This window comes from Aptenodytes forsteri, unplaced genomic scaffold (assembly GCF_000699145.1).
Source record: "Aptenodytes forsteri isolate BGI_AS27 unplaced genomic scaffold, ASM69914v1 Scaffold2, whole genome shotgun sequence".
NCBI classification, from domain to species: domain Eukaryota; kingdom Metazoa; phylum Chordata; class Aves; order Sphenisciformes; family Spheniscidae; genus Aptenodytes; species Aptenodytes forsteri.
The window spans coordinates 9,124,131-9,142,347 of record NW_008795695.1 but is presented as its reverse complement, the minus strand read 5'-3'; the positions used below and the strand labels follow the sequence as shown (position 1 = coordinate 9,142,347).

The 18,217-nt window shown below is 43.3% G+C and overlaps 1 protein-coding gene across 1 annotated transcript in view; it reads left to right on the top strand.

The window, feature by feature from the left end:
* SETD4 (SET domain containing 4) overlaps positions 1-490 on the top strand; it is a 28,037-nt gene extending 27,547 nt beyond the window's left edge. The window contains exon 10 of the mRNA XM_009282970.1: positions 256-490. Coding sequence (XP_009281245.1) covers positions 256-372 — 117 coding nt within the window. The 3' untranslated portion in view covers positions 373-490. The remainder of the gene's footprint in view (positions 1-255) is intronic.
* Positions 491-18,217: the final 17,727 nt, after the last annotated feature.

Genomic DNA, 18,217 nt, shown 5'->3' with positions numbered 1-18,217 from the left:
TTAGAACAGCAAATACTAACTGATAGCTGGTTTAAGATTCTTGGTGTGTATGGCTTGGATTTGGTGCTTCATCATTTAGCTGCAGACAAGCGTATTTTTAAGAAGCTGTTGTAAGACTTGCAGGAAATATAGATGAGATTTAAATGTCAGGTCTCAAGGGAGCTGAGAACTATGCACAATTGTTTTTAGTTTTTGACTTGTGTGATTCTACTAATGACGTGAATGATTTTTTTTGCCTTTTTCTGCTCTTTCCAGGATGCCTTTGCAATGAGATGCTTCTCTGAAATAAGATTCTCCTGTTTGTGTAGTCCATGCATTATTTTAAGAAGAAACCAGATGAACAATTATGGAAATGTAACTCTGGGGTGCTAGTGACAAGGAAGATAGGGTGCCCCTGTTAAACAGGGAACAGGAATCTCCTAGGTCTACCACTATGTAACCTTTACCTGTCTTTTGTCTGGTTGCCTGCCTGTAAGAACTGGAGCAAAAGCAGTACAGGATCCTCTGGACACTATTTTGGCTGTAGGGAGAGCAGAGGCTCCCTCTCTGCCCCCAGCAATCTCTGTGTGGGATTCTCTCACTGTTGTTCATATTTGTTGTTCGTTTTGGGGAGGAATAAAAGCACTTGCAACACCTGTTCTGGTGAAGTGATCACTGTTGAGTATTCAGCAGTGAGGTATGAATCACAACATTACACAGTGCTGTTTGCTTTCATAAAATATACACGATGCAAGAGGGGTCACATCAGATATTTGCTTATCTTTCGGCTTGTTTGAAGACCAAACCACAGCCATGTTGGGATAAAACAACTGAGGTTAGATAGTGCTAGTAGCATGCTGTTAAATCCTCTCCCAGCTTACCACGAAAACCTCAACGTTGATACACTTTTGCAATGTGTACAGACCAGCAGAGTAATTAAAAAAAGTAGCTTACTGTAACGTCGCCGTTGGCTCTCACTGAGCGATGTGAGGGAACTGCAAGCCTGCACTGGGAGACAGCGAGAGGTGTGATGCCAGTGCCTTTCCTAGCACGGTCACACTCCCAGGGGGAAACATCTGCTCGGAAAAGCACAACAGCTGGGGTTTTCAAAGTTGTGCGAGCTGTGCCCAAAGAAAATCAACGTGTGTCGAGTGCCTGATTGCCTTAGGCACCTTTGAGAGTCCAAAGCAAAGGTGACATCATGGCTTATTCTTCCAACATACTTACAGAGCCAAAGAAACGTCTTAAAGACAAGAATTTTACAGCATTTTCACTGTAATGATGTTTTTTATTACACTTCTGACTGATTTATAGAGGACTGTATCAAGGAAACAAGTCATGGGATATGGTTATGACAGATCCTCTGGACACTATTTTGGCTGTAGGGAGAGCAGAGGCTCCCTCTCTGCCCCCAGCAATCTCTGTGTGGGATTCTCTCACTGTTGTTCATATTTGTTGTTCGTTTTGGGGAGGAATAAAAGCACTTGCAACACCTGTTCTGGTGAAGTGATCACTGTTGAGTATTCAGCAGTGAGGTATGAATCACAACATTACACAGTGCTGTTTGCTTTCATAAAATATACACGATGCAAGAGGGGTCACATCAGATATTTGCTTATCTTTCGGCTTGTTTGAAGACCAAACCACAGCCATGTTGGGATAAAACAACTGAGGTTAGATAGTGCTAGTAGCATGCTGTTAAATCCTCTCCCAGCTTACCACGAAAACCTCAACGTTGATACACTTTTGCAATGTGTACAGACCAGCAGAGTAATTAAAAAAAGTAGCTTACTGTAACGTCGCCGTTGGCTCTCACTGAGCGATGTGAGGGAACTGCAAGCCTGCACTGGGAGACAGCGAGAGGTGTGATGCCAGTGCCTTTCCTAGCACGGTCACACTCCCAGGGGGAAACATCTGCTCGGAAAAGCACAACAGCTGGGGTTTTCAAAGTTGTGCGAGCTGTGCCCAAAGAAAATCAACGTGTGTCGAGTGCCTGATTGCCTTAGGCACCTTTGAGAGTCCAAAGCAAAGGTGACATCATGGCTTATTCTTCCAACATACTTACAGAGCCAAAGAAACGTCTTAAAGACAAGAATTTTACAGCATTTTCACTGTAATGATGTTTTTTATTACACTTCTGACTGATTTATAGAGGACTGTATCAAGGAAACAAGTCATGGGATATGTGTTATGACAGCTCCTGCAAACGTACCTGAGCTGGTGCAGTGCTGGCTCCAGTGCTGACAGGAGTGCAGGGAAACAGCCTGCAGCACTGGTCTGAGATGCTGCTCAGCTTTCAGATCATTAGAGATGTTAATGATCTCATGGATCCACAGATGATTAGAGCTCCATCCTGCTTAGCTATCCAGTTAATCAGAACTGGATTTAGCTACCTGGCAGTTATCTTGGTTATGCCTACAACAAGGCATAGACACAACTTTTGACTGCAGTATCAACGTACTTACCATAAGTTGTACTGACACAAGCTGCTGCATTTTGGTCAGCACTGCCTTGGGTCTCATACTGCCTTGTGCAACCTGTGCAGGGTTAAAATGTACCAGACGAGGATGGCTGCATTTCATTCCCGTGTTGCACACACCTAGAGGCCTGCATGAATCCCAAAACAACTAACTCAATGCCTCTTGCATTGCCAGGGCATCCTCACTCTATGACGCGTTTTAATGTGCAGTCTGCAGGATTTGGGCACTCTCTAGGTTCACCTGGCAGCTGAGCACTGCTTAGTCCACAGTGCTTGTCCACAGTGCAGTTATATGTTTCAGTTTCATGCTAACACTGGATGAAACTTTATAGCTCAATGGAACAAATGCCATTTTACTGTGTCTTGACTTTGTACCACTAAATGGTGAGAGGCAGACCCCTGTCCAGTAATAGAATACTGCAGTTGCATTTGTCTTAGCTCTGCTTACATGCAGGATATTTTGGACCTGCTAGTATCCTGAGCCAATCGCCTCTTATGCCACATGCACGATGCAACAGTTACGGGATAGATACATGCAGGTATCTAAGGCCCTAAGATGTGTATGGTGTGGATCTTAACCAGGTTTCTTAGCATCTGCAAGGGCTCTGTTGCCATTTTCTGCAGAGCACATTCTTTCTGTGAATAGAAGATGCTGTGCTTTTCAGGGTGTCACTGAGAGTAGCACTGACCTTGGGACCTTAAAATGCCAACTTCTTCAGCCTGAGCTAAAAAAAAAATAACCCTAGCTCTTGAAGTAGTAGCAGCCAGTCATGTGGCCCACCCACTGCTCAATGCTGCCAGAGCACCACGCTGAACATGTGCATCTGGATGAGAAAAAGCCACTCTGGCAAGTGCGCCTCTTCCCATGTTGAGGTTTCCATCTGTTTTCACTCATTTTGAAGGGATGTGGGCAACATGCCTCTTGAATATTTGAAGATAACTGCACACTTCTGCTCTGAAGAGCAAACAACTCCTTGATGATAAGATCTCTGATGACATATCATGGTTTTCTGTAGTGAAGGATTGCTCGTGTCCTCTGCTATCAGGCGCTGCACATGGAAGAGCTGCTGCCCTGGCTGATAACGTGCTCACTGGATAGGACATGTCAATAGCCTCCTCCTTCCCAGTGCAGTGGTGGAGAGCTGTACACCCCAGTGCTGAGGAAAGTGGCAGCAGGTGGCGGGGAAGATGGTCAGGACCAAGGGTGAGTTCATACACTGAGACATTAGCTGTATTTTGGCAACAGTGCTATTCACTTAAAAGGGCAGTGCATTTTTTTTCTTTTTTTGGGTATTGTAATGTTAAATATGGAATTTACCACAGCACTTTCCAAAACAAACACACCCTCCCTTTTGCCTCATATGAATTGTCTGTACCTGCTGCAATATAAAACATAATAAAGAATTTGCTCAAACAGATCATGGGGCAAATAAGTGGCAGGGTTAAGAAAGGTAGCTGCTGCTGTTCTGCTGAAGTTTTCTTTGTGCTGGATGTACCTCTATAAGCCAAATTTTTATAATTTTACTCACTTTGAACATTAGACTCTTACCCCACAAATAATTCTCCTGGAGTCTGTGAAATAATCTTCTACATCTTCTCCCAGGATATTCTCACTTGTAAACACAACATTAATCTTCGTACTGATGAGTCAGAGGTACATCTCCCTAATCCAGGTCATCGCCTTCTGTCCAAACAAAAATTTTGGCTGCCCTTTGGCAATCTCCTTATGGGTGTCTAGCTGTCAGCTCAACAAAAGCATCACTGCGAGTGTACAATGGCATCATTTTGCCTGTCATTCAGTTTATAATCTGCATATTGATATGGGGCCAATTTCTCATCAGATTCAAACAGCAGCAAAATCCTCCCCCCCAAATAAAAACCAAAAAGCCCCAGAGATATTCAGGAACAACTTCAGCACCTTACCCTGGTTTTAATAGGTCTTTGTCTGTTAACTGCAAGCTAGATTACACACAGGACAAGATGCCTATATCTGCCAAGCCACCTCCTTGTCACTCCTTTGCCTTGCTGCTTACAAATAATTACACTTGTTTCCTTGTGTTTCATGCCTGCATGTCTCTTGGTTTGTACTTCAGCTGTAAACATTTTGGAGCATGGGAGGATTTTGTGTGCTAAGGTTGTACAGTACTGAGCACGTTTGTGTCCTAGTCCAAGAGAAAGGTTTGAGGACACTTGAAAATCAAAATCCACATAAAGTCCATAAAGAGCACTGTGGAGTATTGTCTATTAAACCACGGTGCAGAGTCAGAGCCTGGTCATTTTTAACTTGCTGATCTTTTGTAATTATGTAAAAAAAAGGGCCTTGTGTCCTTAATTCAGTTCTCATTTATGCAAAAAATTACTACTTAGATTGAAGGACTGGGTCTTCTGTGCTGACACACTGCTGCTATGAAGCACTCTGAGGTTTCCTGGCATTGCAGGCACCCAGTGACACGGGCTGTGTCTGAAAACTGCTTTGATCTACAGTGCTTAATATGTCTGTGAAATTTATCTGGAAAACTGTTTTAAAAAATAATCTTTCAGGTTGGTTTTCAACCTAGGACATTTTTCCCCTGTTCCAAGGCACAACTGCAGGAAAAGGGCCACTTAATGCTTTTGCTGATGCTTGTAGTTTACAAGAGATTCACTTTGCAAAATATCACTACTGTTTTGTTATTCAGAAGACAGACAGCAAAGGCAATCTTATACTTCTTTACAAAGCAGATGACGATGTCAACAAATGTTGTACGTATAGCATCACAACTCAGGCCTCAGCTCACACTCTGGACAGCCAAAACTGTTGTGATAGGCACCAACCTTTGAATCCTATATGATTTATAGTAAGCTGGGCTTGGATATTGACTAGTCAATATGTGCCCTTACTCTGGGCCATCACTGAGCTCCTTTACGTGCCTGGTACCTTTCCTGGGCAGTGTGACTCTGTTATCTAGCTACTGAGCTGCTAGAGCATGTAGTTTAGGCTTTCCAAACATCTTTTATTAAGATGCTTTCTGCATCTGAGGCAGGTCAGATATTCCATTTGTATCCTCCTGGGTTCAAGTGACAATAAACTAAGGAATAGCTAGCCTTATTAAAAAGTTTCTTGATGCATTCACTGTTGAAAAGCAGAAGAGACAGAGACCCAAGGAAAATAATGAACCCCTGAATGCAGTTCCGCAAATTCTCCTCTGATCACTTCCATGATGGTTTAACCTGAGTCTCTTTCTGCACAGCTGCCTTGCTCTCTCCCTTATCCTCTCTTAGCAGGGAACAGTCGTGTTTCCTATCAGCCATGGCTGCTGTCTCCATCCATGTGCTTTGCACAGTTTCCAGGCTTCTTTTCTCCTTCGCTCTTACGCTTGTATTAAAAGTTGTTTCAAGTCACTGTGGGTGAAAAACTTGGCTCCTCTGCTGGACTGAAGCCCCCGGCATTGCTGGCCCTTGACTCCTTTGCCACCCTTTCCTGGACTTAGGTTAGTTATTACCTCCCTGTTATGAAATGTACGCTGTAAAGTCACACTGAAGGTGACTTTTAAAAAGAGATTGTCATGGCTTTCTGTAATAAGAGTGGCACCCATAATCTGTCGCAATAATTTCCTTAATTCTTCACACGTGGGAATAGCATAACCATGTTGGCTTATCAGAGCTGGCCTCAAGGCCACAGGAAGATGTGGTCAGAGAAAACTTACTGGAGGTTTGATGTTGCTGTTTGGACCATTTCTCATCTTCGATGTGCTGGAAAACATCCCCTAGACCACAATCCGCTGCTGTGGATTTCAAAAGGCAGCTTCTCCCTGGGCACATAAAAGAGTTCAAAGGAAGGGAGTCCCCTCGTGTGGTTCGGGTACACGATCTCTTTCTGGAAGCCCTGAGGTTCAGGCAGAGGAAGAAACCAGCCAGGTTTATTTTCACTGTTGGGAATGAGTTGTGGTAGCTCAGCAACAAAAGCTGGAAACACAAAAGATAGCATGGCTGCCCGCCCGCTTTGTAAACTCAGCCCAGGTGGCTGAAAATAATACCTGAGCAAATATCACCAGTCACTTCTGAAACTTTCATTGTATGAACATTTGCTGTAGGTGGTTCACACATCTATTGGCGTTTGCTTGGCAAACAACCTGCTTTGGAACAAAAGAAAAAGGCTTCCAAGGAACAATTATGCATTAATTAACCTTACAGATAATGTTATCGGCATTACTTTTTCTGCCATTATGAACGGTAACGCTGTTCTCCATTTTAATCTTAACATTGACACTGCTTGAGTAACTTCAGTGTTTAAAGGTGGTGAATTTTTTTGGCCTGCATGTTTTGGAGACCCCTTAATAGCTTCCCCTTGCCCCCTTGTCCCCTTGCCCCCTTGTCCCCAAGACTGCATTTTGCAAGGGAGGAAGAGTCCAGTTGATCAGGTAGCAAACTGTGCAGTGTCTGCTCAGCTCCCTGATTCTCCTCCATGGATGGGGGCAACATTTTAATATTTGTGGGTCTCAGTTTTCCCCTGCAAAATTGGAAAACTCCATTATTGTATCCTCCGAGGACTATAGAATTATCCATAGAAAGATATACACATATTGTGGATGCATATTTCTTCCTCTAGGTAGGTTTTATTCAAATAGGGAATTCACATTTTTTCAAGCTCTGTTTTAAATAAAAGTTCATTAATATTAAGTGAAATGGTCTACAAGGTGGCCTGGGGAAAGCTTTCTGTAGCTGAAAAATCTGGCCTTCAGACTCACCATTGATAGGGTGGGTGTTTGGAGAAGGAATTATTAATTGCATTTTTTCATGAAGAAAGGGGCCACAGCCTATTTTTTAGGTGGTTGCATCTTTCCTTGTTCAAATTCAGCCTTGAGTGACCAGGTCTGGAGTTTTGGTGCGGGCCTGTCTAACATATTAATCAGCTCAAAATGTTTAATTAAGGTCTTCAGGAAGAAATTTGTTTGCAGCTTGATTTTGAGAAGCCCACCAGCAATTTCTTTTAGCCCTCATAGTTCAGCACAAAAGAGTCTTGACCCCTGAATAAGGCTGTGGCTTGTTTAGGACAAATAAAGTATAGGAAGATAATTTGAAATATGCCATTTAATTGTTTTTGGTAAAGATATGGCAGATGCTTCAGAACATTTTAAAATGATATTAATTTCCTTGTACTGCCCTTTGAGGTATTGCATTTTTGGGCCTGCCTGAAGTGTCAAAGATTCCTGTAGGATCAAACCTCCAAGTCCCCCTCTTTCCTTGCCTCCTACACCAGAGTGGAGGTGCCATCCATGGTTTGGGTGCCTGCGGCTGTACCCAGGGTCTGAAAAGGCAGGTGTCTTCCTCCTCCTGTGCCCACAGCTGCTGCCCTCCTGCCCCCCATCACACCAGGGTTGTATCTGCCCCTCGCTTGACTATGGCGGCTGGCAAGTTTAGGAGAGGAGAGAGCCAAGGCTCCTTGGTGCCCAGGTCATAAGTAATGAAAAGGCAAACCTTTCCCTCCTGCTCTGACTAGCGCCGCGTAGTGATATTCCCACGAGATGATGTTCTGCCTTTAAAATAGCTTTGTTAGGCATCTGCCAAATAGCCAGAGCTTCATGCTCACAGATGTGAAAAGCAAGTTTTTTTTAATAGGAGAAATACAGCTCCTCTGGGGATAATTTCCTCTTCGTCAGCTGAAGCATTGCCTGTGCCAGTGTTTAGAGATGCTCTCGCTCCCTTTTTTTAGATGAAGAAAAACTGGCTCCTCAGGCCCCTTCCCCCAAGGCTGAAAGCACTTGGGATCGCAGGGCTCTTCTCTAACTGATAAATATTTTAAGGTTTGAGCTTCCTTTCGAAAACACATTTGCAGAAGCAAAGGTTGAGCTCCAAACACAGTGGATCTCATTTCTGAGGTGAGCTTCCCACTTTGCTCTGACATTTGGTGCTCCGGGATGAGCATGAGCCCAAAATGGTGGGCATGGCCCATGATGCTGGCTGGGGGCTCCAGCCTGTGGAGAGTCCCATATCCTTGGCATGGGGCACGTCAGCACAGCGGTGAACGCGGGTGCTCCAAAGCAATGGGTCTGTACTTGCACAGGTACGATGCTGGCAGCAACAACAGCCTTGAGAACTTCAGTAGCTCCACGGGGTTCTAGGAAGGTATTGATCACCATTACACTTATTAGTGAAAAAAACCCCCAAAACATAGCAAGAAACAGTTCTAGCTCCACAGAGTTGTGATTTTTAAAAAATTTCATAGTTAGAAATATACTGGATAGCTTTCATTTACTAGTTAATTAGAGGTTAGATGTTTGTACTTGGCATTTATATTTGTCTTGGTTCGTAAAGCCCTAGAACATGATAGTTCATCTTTTTTAGTGTATATCTCTGTCACTACTGGAAATGCTCACCCTGGTAAATCTCCTCTGTAAAAGAAACCTTCTAGGAGTCCTCAGGAGGGGAGCAGTGTGATTTGTGAGCCAGTTGCTAGTGGATGGTCCCTTTTCTTTGAAGGCCAAATGTGTATGGACTTTGCTGTTTCATCAGCTTTTCCTAGAAAAATCACATCCTAATAGTTGTGATGAAATAATTTTTTTGGTGGAAATCATTACCTGATCTCACCATTATGTTTTTCTGATGCTTTTGCTCTTGTTGGCTGAACCGCAGAAGCTACCTGTGCACAGAGGGCTGTGTTTGCCACGGCCATCCTGAAGACATCACGGCAAACCCGGTCGCGGTGCCATGCATTGCTTCAGCAGTGCAAATCGGACCTCAGCTCTGCAGACCCTGCGTGTCCTTCCTTCCTGAGACCCACCCTCCAAAGCTGGCTTCCTTCGGCTGTAGGTGGAGTTTGTGCCGCCGCATTGTTCCCAAAGTCCCGAGCCCTATTTACCCAGCTGGTGTCAGTTCAGAGCGCTGTTTGGATTGCTCTGTAGAAAGATTTGCCTGAAAGGTTTGCATATTCCAAGAAACCGCAATGATTAAGTACACATGAAAGAAAGCATTATGATGAATAATCAGGACATAATCAATGATACCCTTTTTGCATTATAAATGATGACACTTATACTCAACAGCTTTTAGGCAGAGTGTGGGTGTGACAGTTTGAAAAACAGCATATAGCATGACATGAGACCTGTCAACTCTTAAATGAAGTAATTAATGACCTGCTAAGCATGCAGATTTTAAATGTCAGTTATTTTTTTGAAATATCTCAAGAGTAAAAAATTATTTGCAATTTATCATTCTTATTAGTAAAAACTCAGAATAAGAATACACAAGCGCAATGAGAAATAACGGAAACTGTTATGACAAAAATGCTTTATGCTTTTACCACTAAAAAAATAAAATCAAACCTCCCTCCGAGATTCCTCTCACTCAACATCCTCTTCAGTGTATCCCTTTAGAGGTAGAGAGCCTTATTTTTGTATACACGGACTGGCTATATTTTAGGACATTGTCCTCAAGGCCAGAACCAGCTGCTTAAAACTGAGGCTCAAAAGAAAACCATGGATTAATGTATTCTGTGAAATGTCTGATCCTAATCCTGCAGTATCTGAATTTGTGTAACCCTTCTTCCAGGACTTGACAGGTATCAAAAAAAGGACAGGTTTCAATTTTAAAGGAAGTTTGTAAGGCATCAGTTTTCAGGTGTTTGTCAAGTCTTGTAGGGAAGCAAAATGCAGATCTACCAATCTGTTTACAACATGCCCTATTCTTATGAGGCGTTTCTCTGCAAACCTCACTGCCCATTTTGTTTGAGTTCTTGTTCAGGTGGCTGTTCTAGTTGTGTAACTTGATAATAATGGATGCAGCATCTGGTGTATGCATGTCCCTTCCCCGGGAAGCCTGTACAATAAGGAGATCTCAGAGACTCATCGTTGCATAAACAGTGTGCCGCATTGCCTGGGTAGGTGTGATACAAAGTCTTCATCCAATGCTGATTGGCTTTGCCTGGGGATATGACTATCGACCTTGAATGAATTCTTCCATTCCCTAAAATAGCCACTCCTTAGACCTTGTTTCACTGAGCATTACCGTCCTCCTTTCTCTCTCTAATTTTTTTTATTCATATACTCTCCTTCACATCTTTCAGCTTTATTTGTTTAATCATTTCTTGCCTTTCTCTGCTCTTCCATAATATTTGGGTCCTCGTTATTCAGTCTATCCTTATCCATGGATTCTTAATGCTTTCTTTGCTCTTTTTCCCTTTCTGTCTGCCAGTTTTCCCTCCATTCTTTAAGCTCCTTCACAGTTTTCCCTCACATCCCCATGGTAGCGTGGACTTTGGCATCTTCAGGGTCCTTCTGCTTTGGTAGCCAGACCCCTTGCTGCTGTTCATCGCCCTGCAGAGGGTACCTGGACTGTGCGTCTCCACTGGTGTGCGGACACGCACGGTGCCTGCCTTGCCAACACCATTAGAAAGGGAGTGGGGGACAGCTGCAAGCTTGCAGCACCTGTGAAGGGAGCGAGGATGTGGGGGGACACAGAGAGTCCGAAACGACCCATGAGAGCACATGGGAGGGCCATATGCATCTCCCAAATGGAAGGGCAGCACCGGTGAGTTGAGGGAAACACACACCATGCTGACAATGCCAAATGCACTGGGGAAGCCAGGTGATTTCCTTGAACAGGGGAACACCCATGAACTCTTCCAGGGTTTGCGCACAGGTGTTTTCCCTTAGCAGTAGCCCAGAAAAATGCACGCTGGGCGATGTGTGTGCCCCATGCTTGAAGGCCAGTGGTGTCCCAGTGTGTCCATAGGGCACTGTCTCCTCCCAGATGGTTTGAAGGGAAGCTGTGAGGCTGAGGTGTCCGAGGGCAGGCACAAGGATATCTGATCTCCCCACGAACTCATGAAGCTGTCTTTGCGGGGTGGCACGGGCTGCCCACAGGCAGGGCTGGAGCTCCGGAAAGGGTCTCCTAGGTCTGGGACAATGTCAGAGCAAAGGGTGTGGGTGGTCCCCCAGAAGAAGAGATACAGGTGGTGTCCTGAAGTACAAGGACCAGGCTGGGATCAGATCATCTCTCCGCCATGATGTCAAAGCACTGTTTTTGGTTGCTGCACTGCTTACGTTGGTGGCTATAGACAGTATCTTCTGTGTCTGAATGCACAGCTAAACTCCGATCTTGCACCCCCCAAAAAAAGAAAGAAGCTAGATAACAAGTGAACTATAACTGTTCGATCAGATCATCTCTCCGCCATGATGTCAAAGCACTGTTTTTGGTTGCTGCACTGCTCACGTTGGTGACTATAGACAGTATCTTCTGTGTCTGAATGTACAGCTAAACTCCGATCTTGCACCCCCCCAAAAAAAGAAAGAAAAAAGCTGGATAACAAGTGAACTCTAACTGTTCTTGTAAATTAAGAAGGCTTCTGACGGCTGAAATAAACACGTGGGATACTTCCAAATCGGGGTTAATGTATCAGTGGCAGCATATACAGAGACTTCCGTTGTCTACCTCAAACAACACTATGCATTTGTGTTTTGGTACAGTAAATCCTACCTTTTATAAGGTTTTGAATACAGAATGTTTAAAATAAACAAGGCACAGAAAATATACACTTCAATCTCTCTAATGACAGCTGGAATATAGAGTGAAGCTCAATAAATTATAATTTAACGAAGACCATTTCCTAAGTGCTATCTTAAGATTGTGTTTCCCTATGCATGCATGATGAAATCTCATTTAGATGCTTTAATAAATGAAAGGAAAGAAAAAACATGCTGATATGGTGTTTGGAGCACTTTGTGCCAGGAATCATAATCACTGAAATCTAACTCTAATCCTGGTTTAAAAATCAAAATGTCCAATTTTGTTTAGATGTCTCTCTTGTAATGTTCATGTGACCAATAATAGCAGCTTTGCCGACTCATTGTAATAAGATTTCCATAAAGATTAATGCCCACATCTTGCAAGGCTAGATGGATATTTTCTTCTCAGGGAAGAAGAAAGGATGCAGGTGTGCTTCTTCAGTCTTCTTCCGTAAGTACTGTCTGGGGGGCAGAGCTGCCCTGATCCGTCAGGGACAGCGTGCTAATGGGGTGCCTCCGACTCTGAGCTTTTATTACTAGCATGGCAGTTAGTCATACAGAAGAAAAAGGCATCAGCAATAAAATAAAACAAAAAAAATATGAAAGCAGTGGTGTCATAGGAAAGATATGATTTGATAAATATATTTCAGGGGCTTGGTGTTGACTGCTCATTGTGGAAATATATGAATCTTCAACTATGCCAATGTGTAATATTAATGAAGTCTAAATTCCTGTCAGTTACAGACTGATCCAAAGCTCCACTGAGATGAATAAGAGCCTTCTTACAAATTTCAGCAGGCCTCATATCAGAATCCATATATCTGCACACAAATAGACGGGTGCGTGCCTTACACGGCAGAGAGCAAAACTAATTTCTTTGGGTGTTGGAAGACAGGTTATATCATATAGCTTGTGAACCAGAAAGCTGTCAGCTCCAGCTAGTGTATTATGATGAGCTCCTCAAGTTCATAACTCTATATGTTAGTAAGTGTTGTCTTTTATCTAGGTTTTTTTATTTATATTTTTATCTATTTTTTTAAGGTCAAGTAATTTCTACTGTTAACCTCCAACAATTTCCATTCCTATGTCAGTAGTATGTGGTAAGCTGGTGGATACATCTAACCTAAAACTTTCTTTTATTTATTCCTTTTTTTGTTACTTCACCTTATACTTTAACTTCAGTTTATATATCTTCTTGCAATTACAATTTGAAAAATAATCCTCCAAAGGAGCTTACTATATACTTTAAAATAAGAACAATTTTCTCCTATAACACCAGTAGAGTAATTTTACTTTGAAATAGTCTACAAATGCTTTTCATTGCACTGCATATTCTGATAAACTCACCCTATGCAGCATAACCTGCACTTCCCCACATATTTTTCCATGTATTTAATTGCAGAGCTATGCTGTTTTGACTCATTCTGGTCTCTTTTGCAGAGTGCTGCAAATGATGTGCTGAGTGCTGCGGCAATGATTAGCCTCTGTACTGACCAAAGAATCCCGTACGGGTTTCTGTGTCCAGCCTGATCTCTAAGCAACAGGTTGGGCTGGAAGCTCCCAAGGTCCTTCCAACCTGAGTTATTCAAGGAGGATCTCTTTTCCCCCCCCAGCAGTATTGCAGCAGAACATACTTAACAACATGATTAGCTGTAAAATGTGGCAACATTAACAAGCAAATCTTTATCCTGTTGTAGGCTAAAAGGACTTAGCAGTAGTCTAGGCTGTCTGGTCAACTGTTCCGAAAATGGCTGAACTTTGAGGAAGAACCAGTGATTTTTGCACAATGGATTCCCCTTGTTCTTTGGTGAGGAAAGAATGAAACGAAATATAACTTTCATTGCAAACCTTGTTAATGACATGTCAAACTGTAACCACAGTGGTATAATAACTGGAACATCATGGGCTGAGCCTCTGCTGAGCTCATTTAGAGCCTGTTTAAAGCCTGTCAGTCCCCAATGATAGTACCAAGAGGATCCAAGGGAGACAAGCTTTCTAACTTTGTCACCTAGATGAGGTCTACCTCTTTGCTACAATGATCAGAGCAATGGTTTCTGAAAAATAATGCTCTGGAGCAGCTCCCAAATGTTGGTGAGAATATCCTGTTATCCCCTTTTTGGACTCAGACATTTGGGAAGTAGTTTGGGCCCCACCAGGTGTTTTCCATTAGAAACTGAGGCTTGAATCAATCTCTTATGTCTTTGGATCAAGGAAGAGTAGCATCTTTGCAACAGATTCAAGACTTTTCTGACAGTGCTTGCCTTAAAAACTCACTCTCAACTTTTTCTCTGCACCATGCTGCCACAGCTCCTGTTTGGTGCTTCCTTGCTGCCGCCTTTGTTAGCTTTTCAGATTTGTTTCTGCTATTGCTTCCTTGAAATTCCTAGCAAAAGAGCAAAAGAAAAGCCAGCTCCACTGATCAGTAGCCTAACCTCTCCTTTTTCTGTATCAAAACCAAATGCCTTTAAGCCAGGTGGTTTCTACTCAGTACTAGCTCTATACCGATGCTTTGACCAACAGTGGCTGCTCTCACTCTTTTAGTTGCCTGGTTCCATAAACGAGCTTAATAGCTTCTTTACGTATCTCTGCATCAAACCTGGGTATTAATTACACTTATGACTGATTTAATCTATAACATGATTTTTTGGCATGTCATGGATTTAAACCAGTACCTTTTCTCTTGCACTAATTGCTGTTTCTAATGTACAAATTGTTGTTGAGTCATTTCATATCAATATTTCACACACACCAAACCCTGAGCCTGTTTTTGCAGACATACCTGGGTTGTGCTTGCCTGTGCGCTGCTGTCAGTGTAAAAATTGTGTAAAAGTGCACTTTTTGCACCACCAACACTGTCTGAAGAAGGCTGTGCAATACATCTCTGCTGTGCAAAGGGAAATACAGTCATCTGAGGGGCTTCGGCAGAAAGTCAGTACTCCAGAAAAAAGCATACTGCTAGGTGGTGGGGTGGGGTGGGGTGGGAGCTCTGTCCAGAGCAATGGGAGTGACTATTCATGCAAATTGGTTTTGACTTCCGGACTGGACGTGAATTGCTTTTGATGCCCAGGCTGGTGATGCCGTGGGCTCCATTTTGGTGTTTCACTTCAAAGTGTGTTGGTTGAAACATTTTTTTTTCTGTTGTTCAGGTGAACTACAAATTAAATGTGTGATGAGCACTGGATTAAAAAAGAGACTGTTGCAATGACAGTACAGCAGTGGGTTTTCTAGAATGACTTCGTTTGCCAAAACGATTCTGTTTTGCATCTGCTGTAAGCAGCAGTAACCCTAGTGTGGAAAACAACGCAACACCCTTGAAAACCAAATGAGGCCTCTTTCTTCTGAAGATGACAGTTGAGTCTATTTTTTTATGATGACTTTTAAGGCTGCTAAATTGTTGTCTAATCCTTACCTCAGGGCTAAAAGCCTTTCAAGAGAACAAACACATGTAATATCAAAAAGGAAAGGTCTGTGCTGCACACTCTCCAAAGCAGCTTGTGTGCAGATAACTCCTCAGAGGTTGCATTCAGATGAGCAAATGTGACAGAAGTGCATTCAGTAATAACGATATCCTCAATCAAAGGCATCAGCTGCACTCATATGCACTAAGCCTGACTTCTGAAGTCTTTGAAAGAATGAAAATTGGCACATGTGGATACGGCACGGCATTTGCAAGGAGGTTTGTGAATATCCTCACATTATCAGAAAAGCATCTGGCTGGGAGGATTTGAGATGTTTCACCTTCCTGCCCCCCAGAATTACAATAATTAACTAATTTTTTTCTTTTCTACATGGTTGGACTATATAGTTTTGTGGCAGATATATTATTTAATAGGTAGGTTAACGGAGAGATTTTATCTTACATACATGTTAATAGTTACATTTCATAGATTTCAGATACTTCTTTTACCTGAATTTTCATTTCATTATATTTTTTGAGCCTGCTTTTTATACTGAACTACCCAGGGGAATCTTCCCACTCTCCAAAACTGGAGTTTCATCTGTTCTGGCAGACTAGTCAGCCTTTGGTTTTGAGTAATATCTCGGCAAAATCATAACAGAAATGCCTCAGGATAAATTTCTTCACATATTTAGAAATTTCTGGAGACTGGAGGGACTTGTGTCCCTCATTGGATGTGCAAAGATGTGCAGAAGGAACCTCTAGGGCTCTCTTTCAAGGCTGGACATCAAGGTGGTAGTATCAACTGCGATATCCAAGCAGAGAGCGTACATGAAAGGGCTTGTACAGTTGTGAGAAGGCACTTGGAAATGATGGGGAGAGCCTCTGGTGCAGATCAGTGTGCTGTCAAAGCCCCGTCATCCCACAGTGACTGCTCCTCCAGATCTCCATCGAGAGCCCTCCACCCATAGCTGTGGAGGATGGCCCCACGTAGGGTTGATGGGCACTTCTGCAAGTGTTTTGAGTCAATCGGAGCCTTGGCTGCTGTCAGAAGGGCAGCAGTCCTGTGCTGCCCCTGCCACAGGCTGCTCCTCGTGAAGCAGGTGGAGGTTCACGATGATCCATGAGATGAGACTCCTGCTGTGGCATGAGGGCCTGTGTGTGTAAAAGGTCCCTTGGTCAGGGATCACAGGCAGAAATGCAAGTTGTCCCTCCAGGATCAGGTGAGCAGACTCCAAACCTGAAGTTGTACCTGGTTTGACCAAGTATGGTATGTAGTTGGAGTCCTGCATCCCCTGACTGCCTCTTAGTGATGGGTTCCTGGTGCAGGTGCTCTTGACTGTGCATGCAAATTTGCTTCCTGATATATCCTGCAGCGTTCACTGGAGAGTTGCTGTCTTGGTGAGCATTTTTGCCAGTAAAATTATTTTTGAGAACGTGTGTTCAAAAAATCATAGGGAATTCATTTAAATAGTCAAATGAATTTTCATGGGAACTTTCTATTTCATTCACCCAGAATTAAAAAGATCAATAGTTATTTAATGAGTTGCCTCATGTGGCCGGGAAGGAAAAGCTCCCCATGACATAAGTGATAATCAGGCTATGCATTCACCTTTAGAAATATATACAGCACACATCATTTGGGAAAATCAGCTCTTCACCCACAGTGGATGGAGGGTACTGTGAGTCTTTGGAACAGACCCTAAATACTTTTTCTGTCTTGCCAAGGCAATGCCTGAATTTAAGGGTGTCCAGTGCTCTGGCATAAGATGTCTTTGACCTCAACTCATCCACACAACACTGACAATCTGACCTCAGACCGCTTTCCAAGATTTCATTTTTCTCCTGGGCTGTCATTTTTTACACCTAGATGAAGAAAGAGATGATGTGAATGAACAAGATGATACATTTCTAACAACAAAGAAGCTCAGGGAGCGGAAGCTATTTTGGGTAGCAATGTACAGGTTACTTAATTCTTGAGGGGGATCTTCCCTGTGGCTGAGCAGGCTGTTTTGGATGGTTTTGGAAGCTCGGGGCTGGATGGTGGGTAACCCATGGAGGGGAGGAAGGCTAGACAGAAAAGTCTCTCCTGTACCCCACTGGGGTAGCAATCTTGTGACATCAGGCATGTAACTATCAAGTATTTTTGTTTTCCTTTCTGCAGAGCAATAAAAAATACCACGGTCAAAACATTTTGGACTCCTTTTGCTGGCTTTCTGCAGCTACACCATTTCGGTGTCCTATTTTCAAGCTTTACCTGAAGGGGGCGGGGGGACAGAAAATTTCTTTTAAAAAAGCCCTTTCCTTTCTCTCCTTTGTCTCGCTTTGCCTTTCAGGTAAGAGTGTGAAAGGGCTCGTACCGCTGGCCCGTCCTCTGCCGCCTTGTCTGCTTCCCCTGCCACTGGTGGGGTGCTGGGTTTCGGTGGATGCAGACCTGCATGGTTTGGGTCATGAGACATTCGTTCTTGCCTGATGATATTGGGGTGACCTGAGCTTTTAGTGCTGTTAGTGCTACCCCTATGCAACTCCTGTGTGTATTTGCCACACAGACAGGTAGGTCCCACATGAGTGATGGACACAAAGGTGGCTCTGCTCCTTCTGGCTGACAATGTGGGAGTCATTCATATCATTCCTCTCCTAAATATACGTAAAACTCTTCCAAAGTAGGCTCCTGCCAGGAGCCTTGCCGTGATTGTACTGTGGAGAAATCAGCTTGTCTTTTAGTGTCTTTGCACAGAAACATAACTGAGAAATGAATTACCATGCAGGGAAAAAGCAGAAACTCACTGAAGGCCACTGAAAGAAAGCAACGTGAGCAAAGCATTAGCCATGCTAGGAAACTGCGTTGCTCAGCACGTTTGAATTGAATGCCCACTTCTA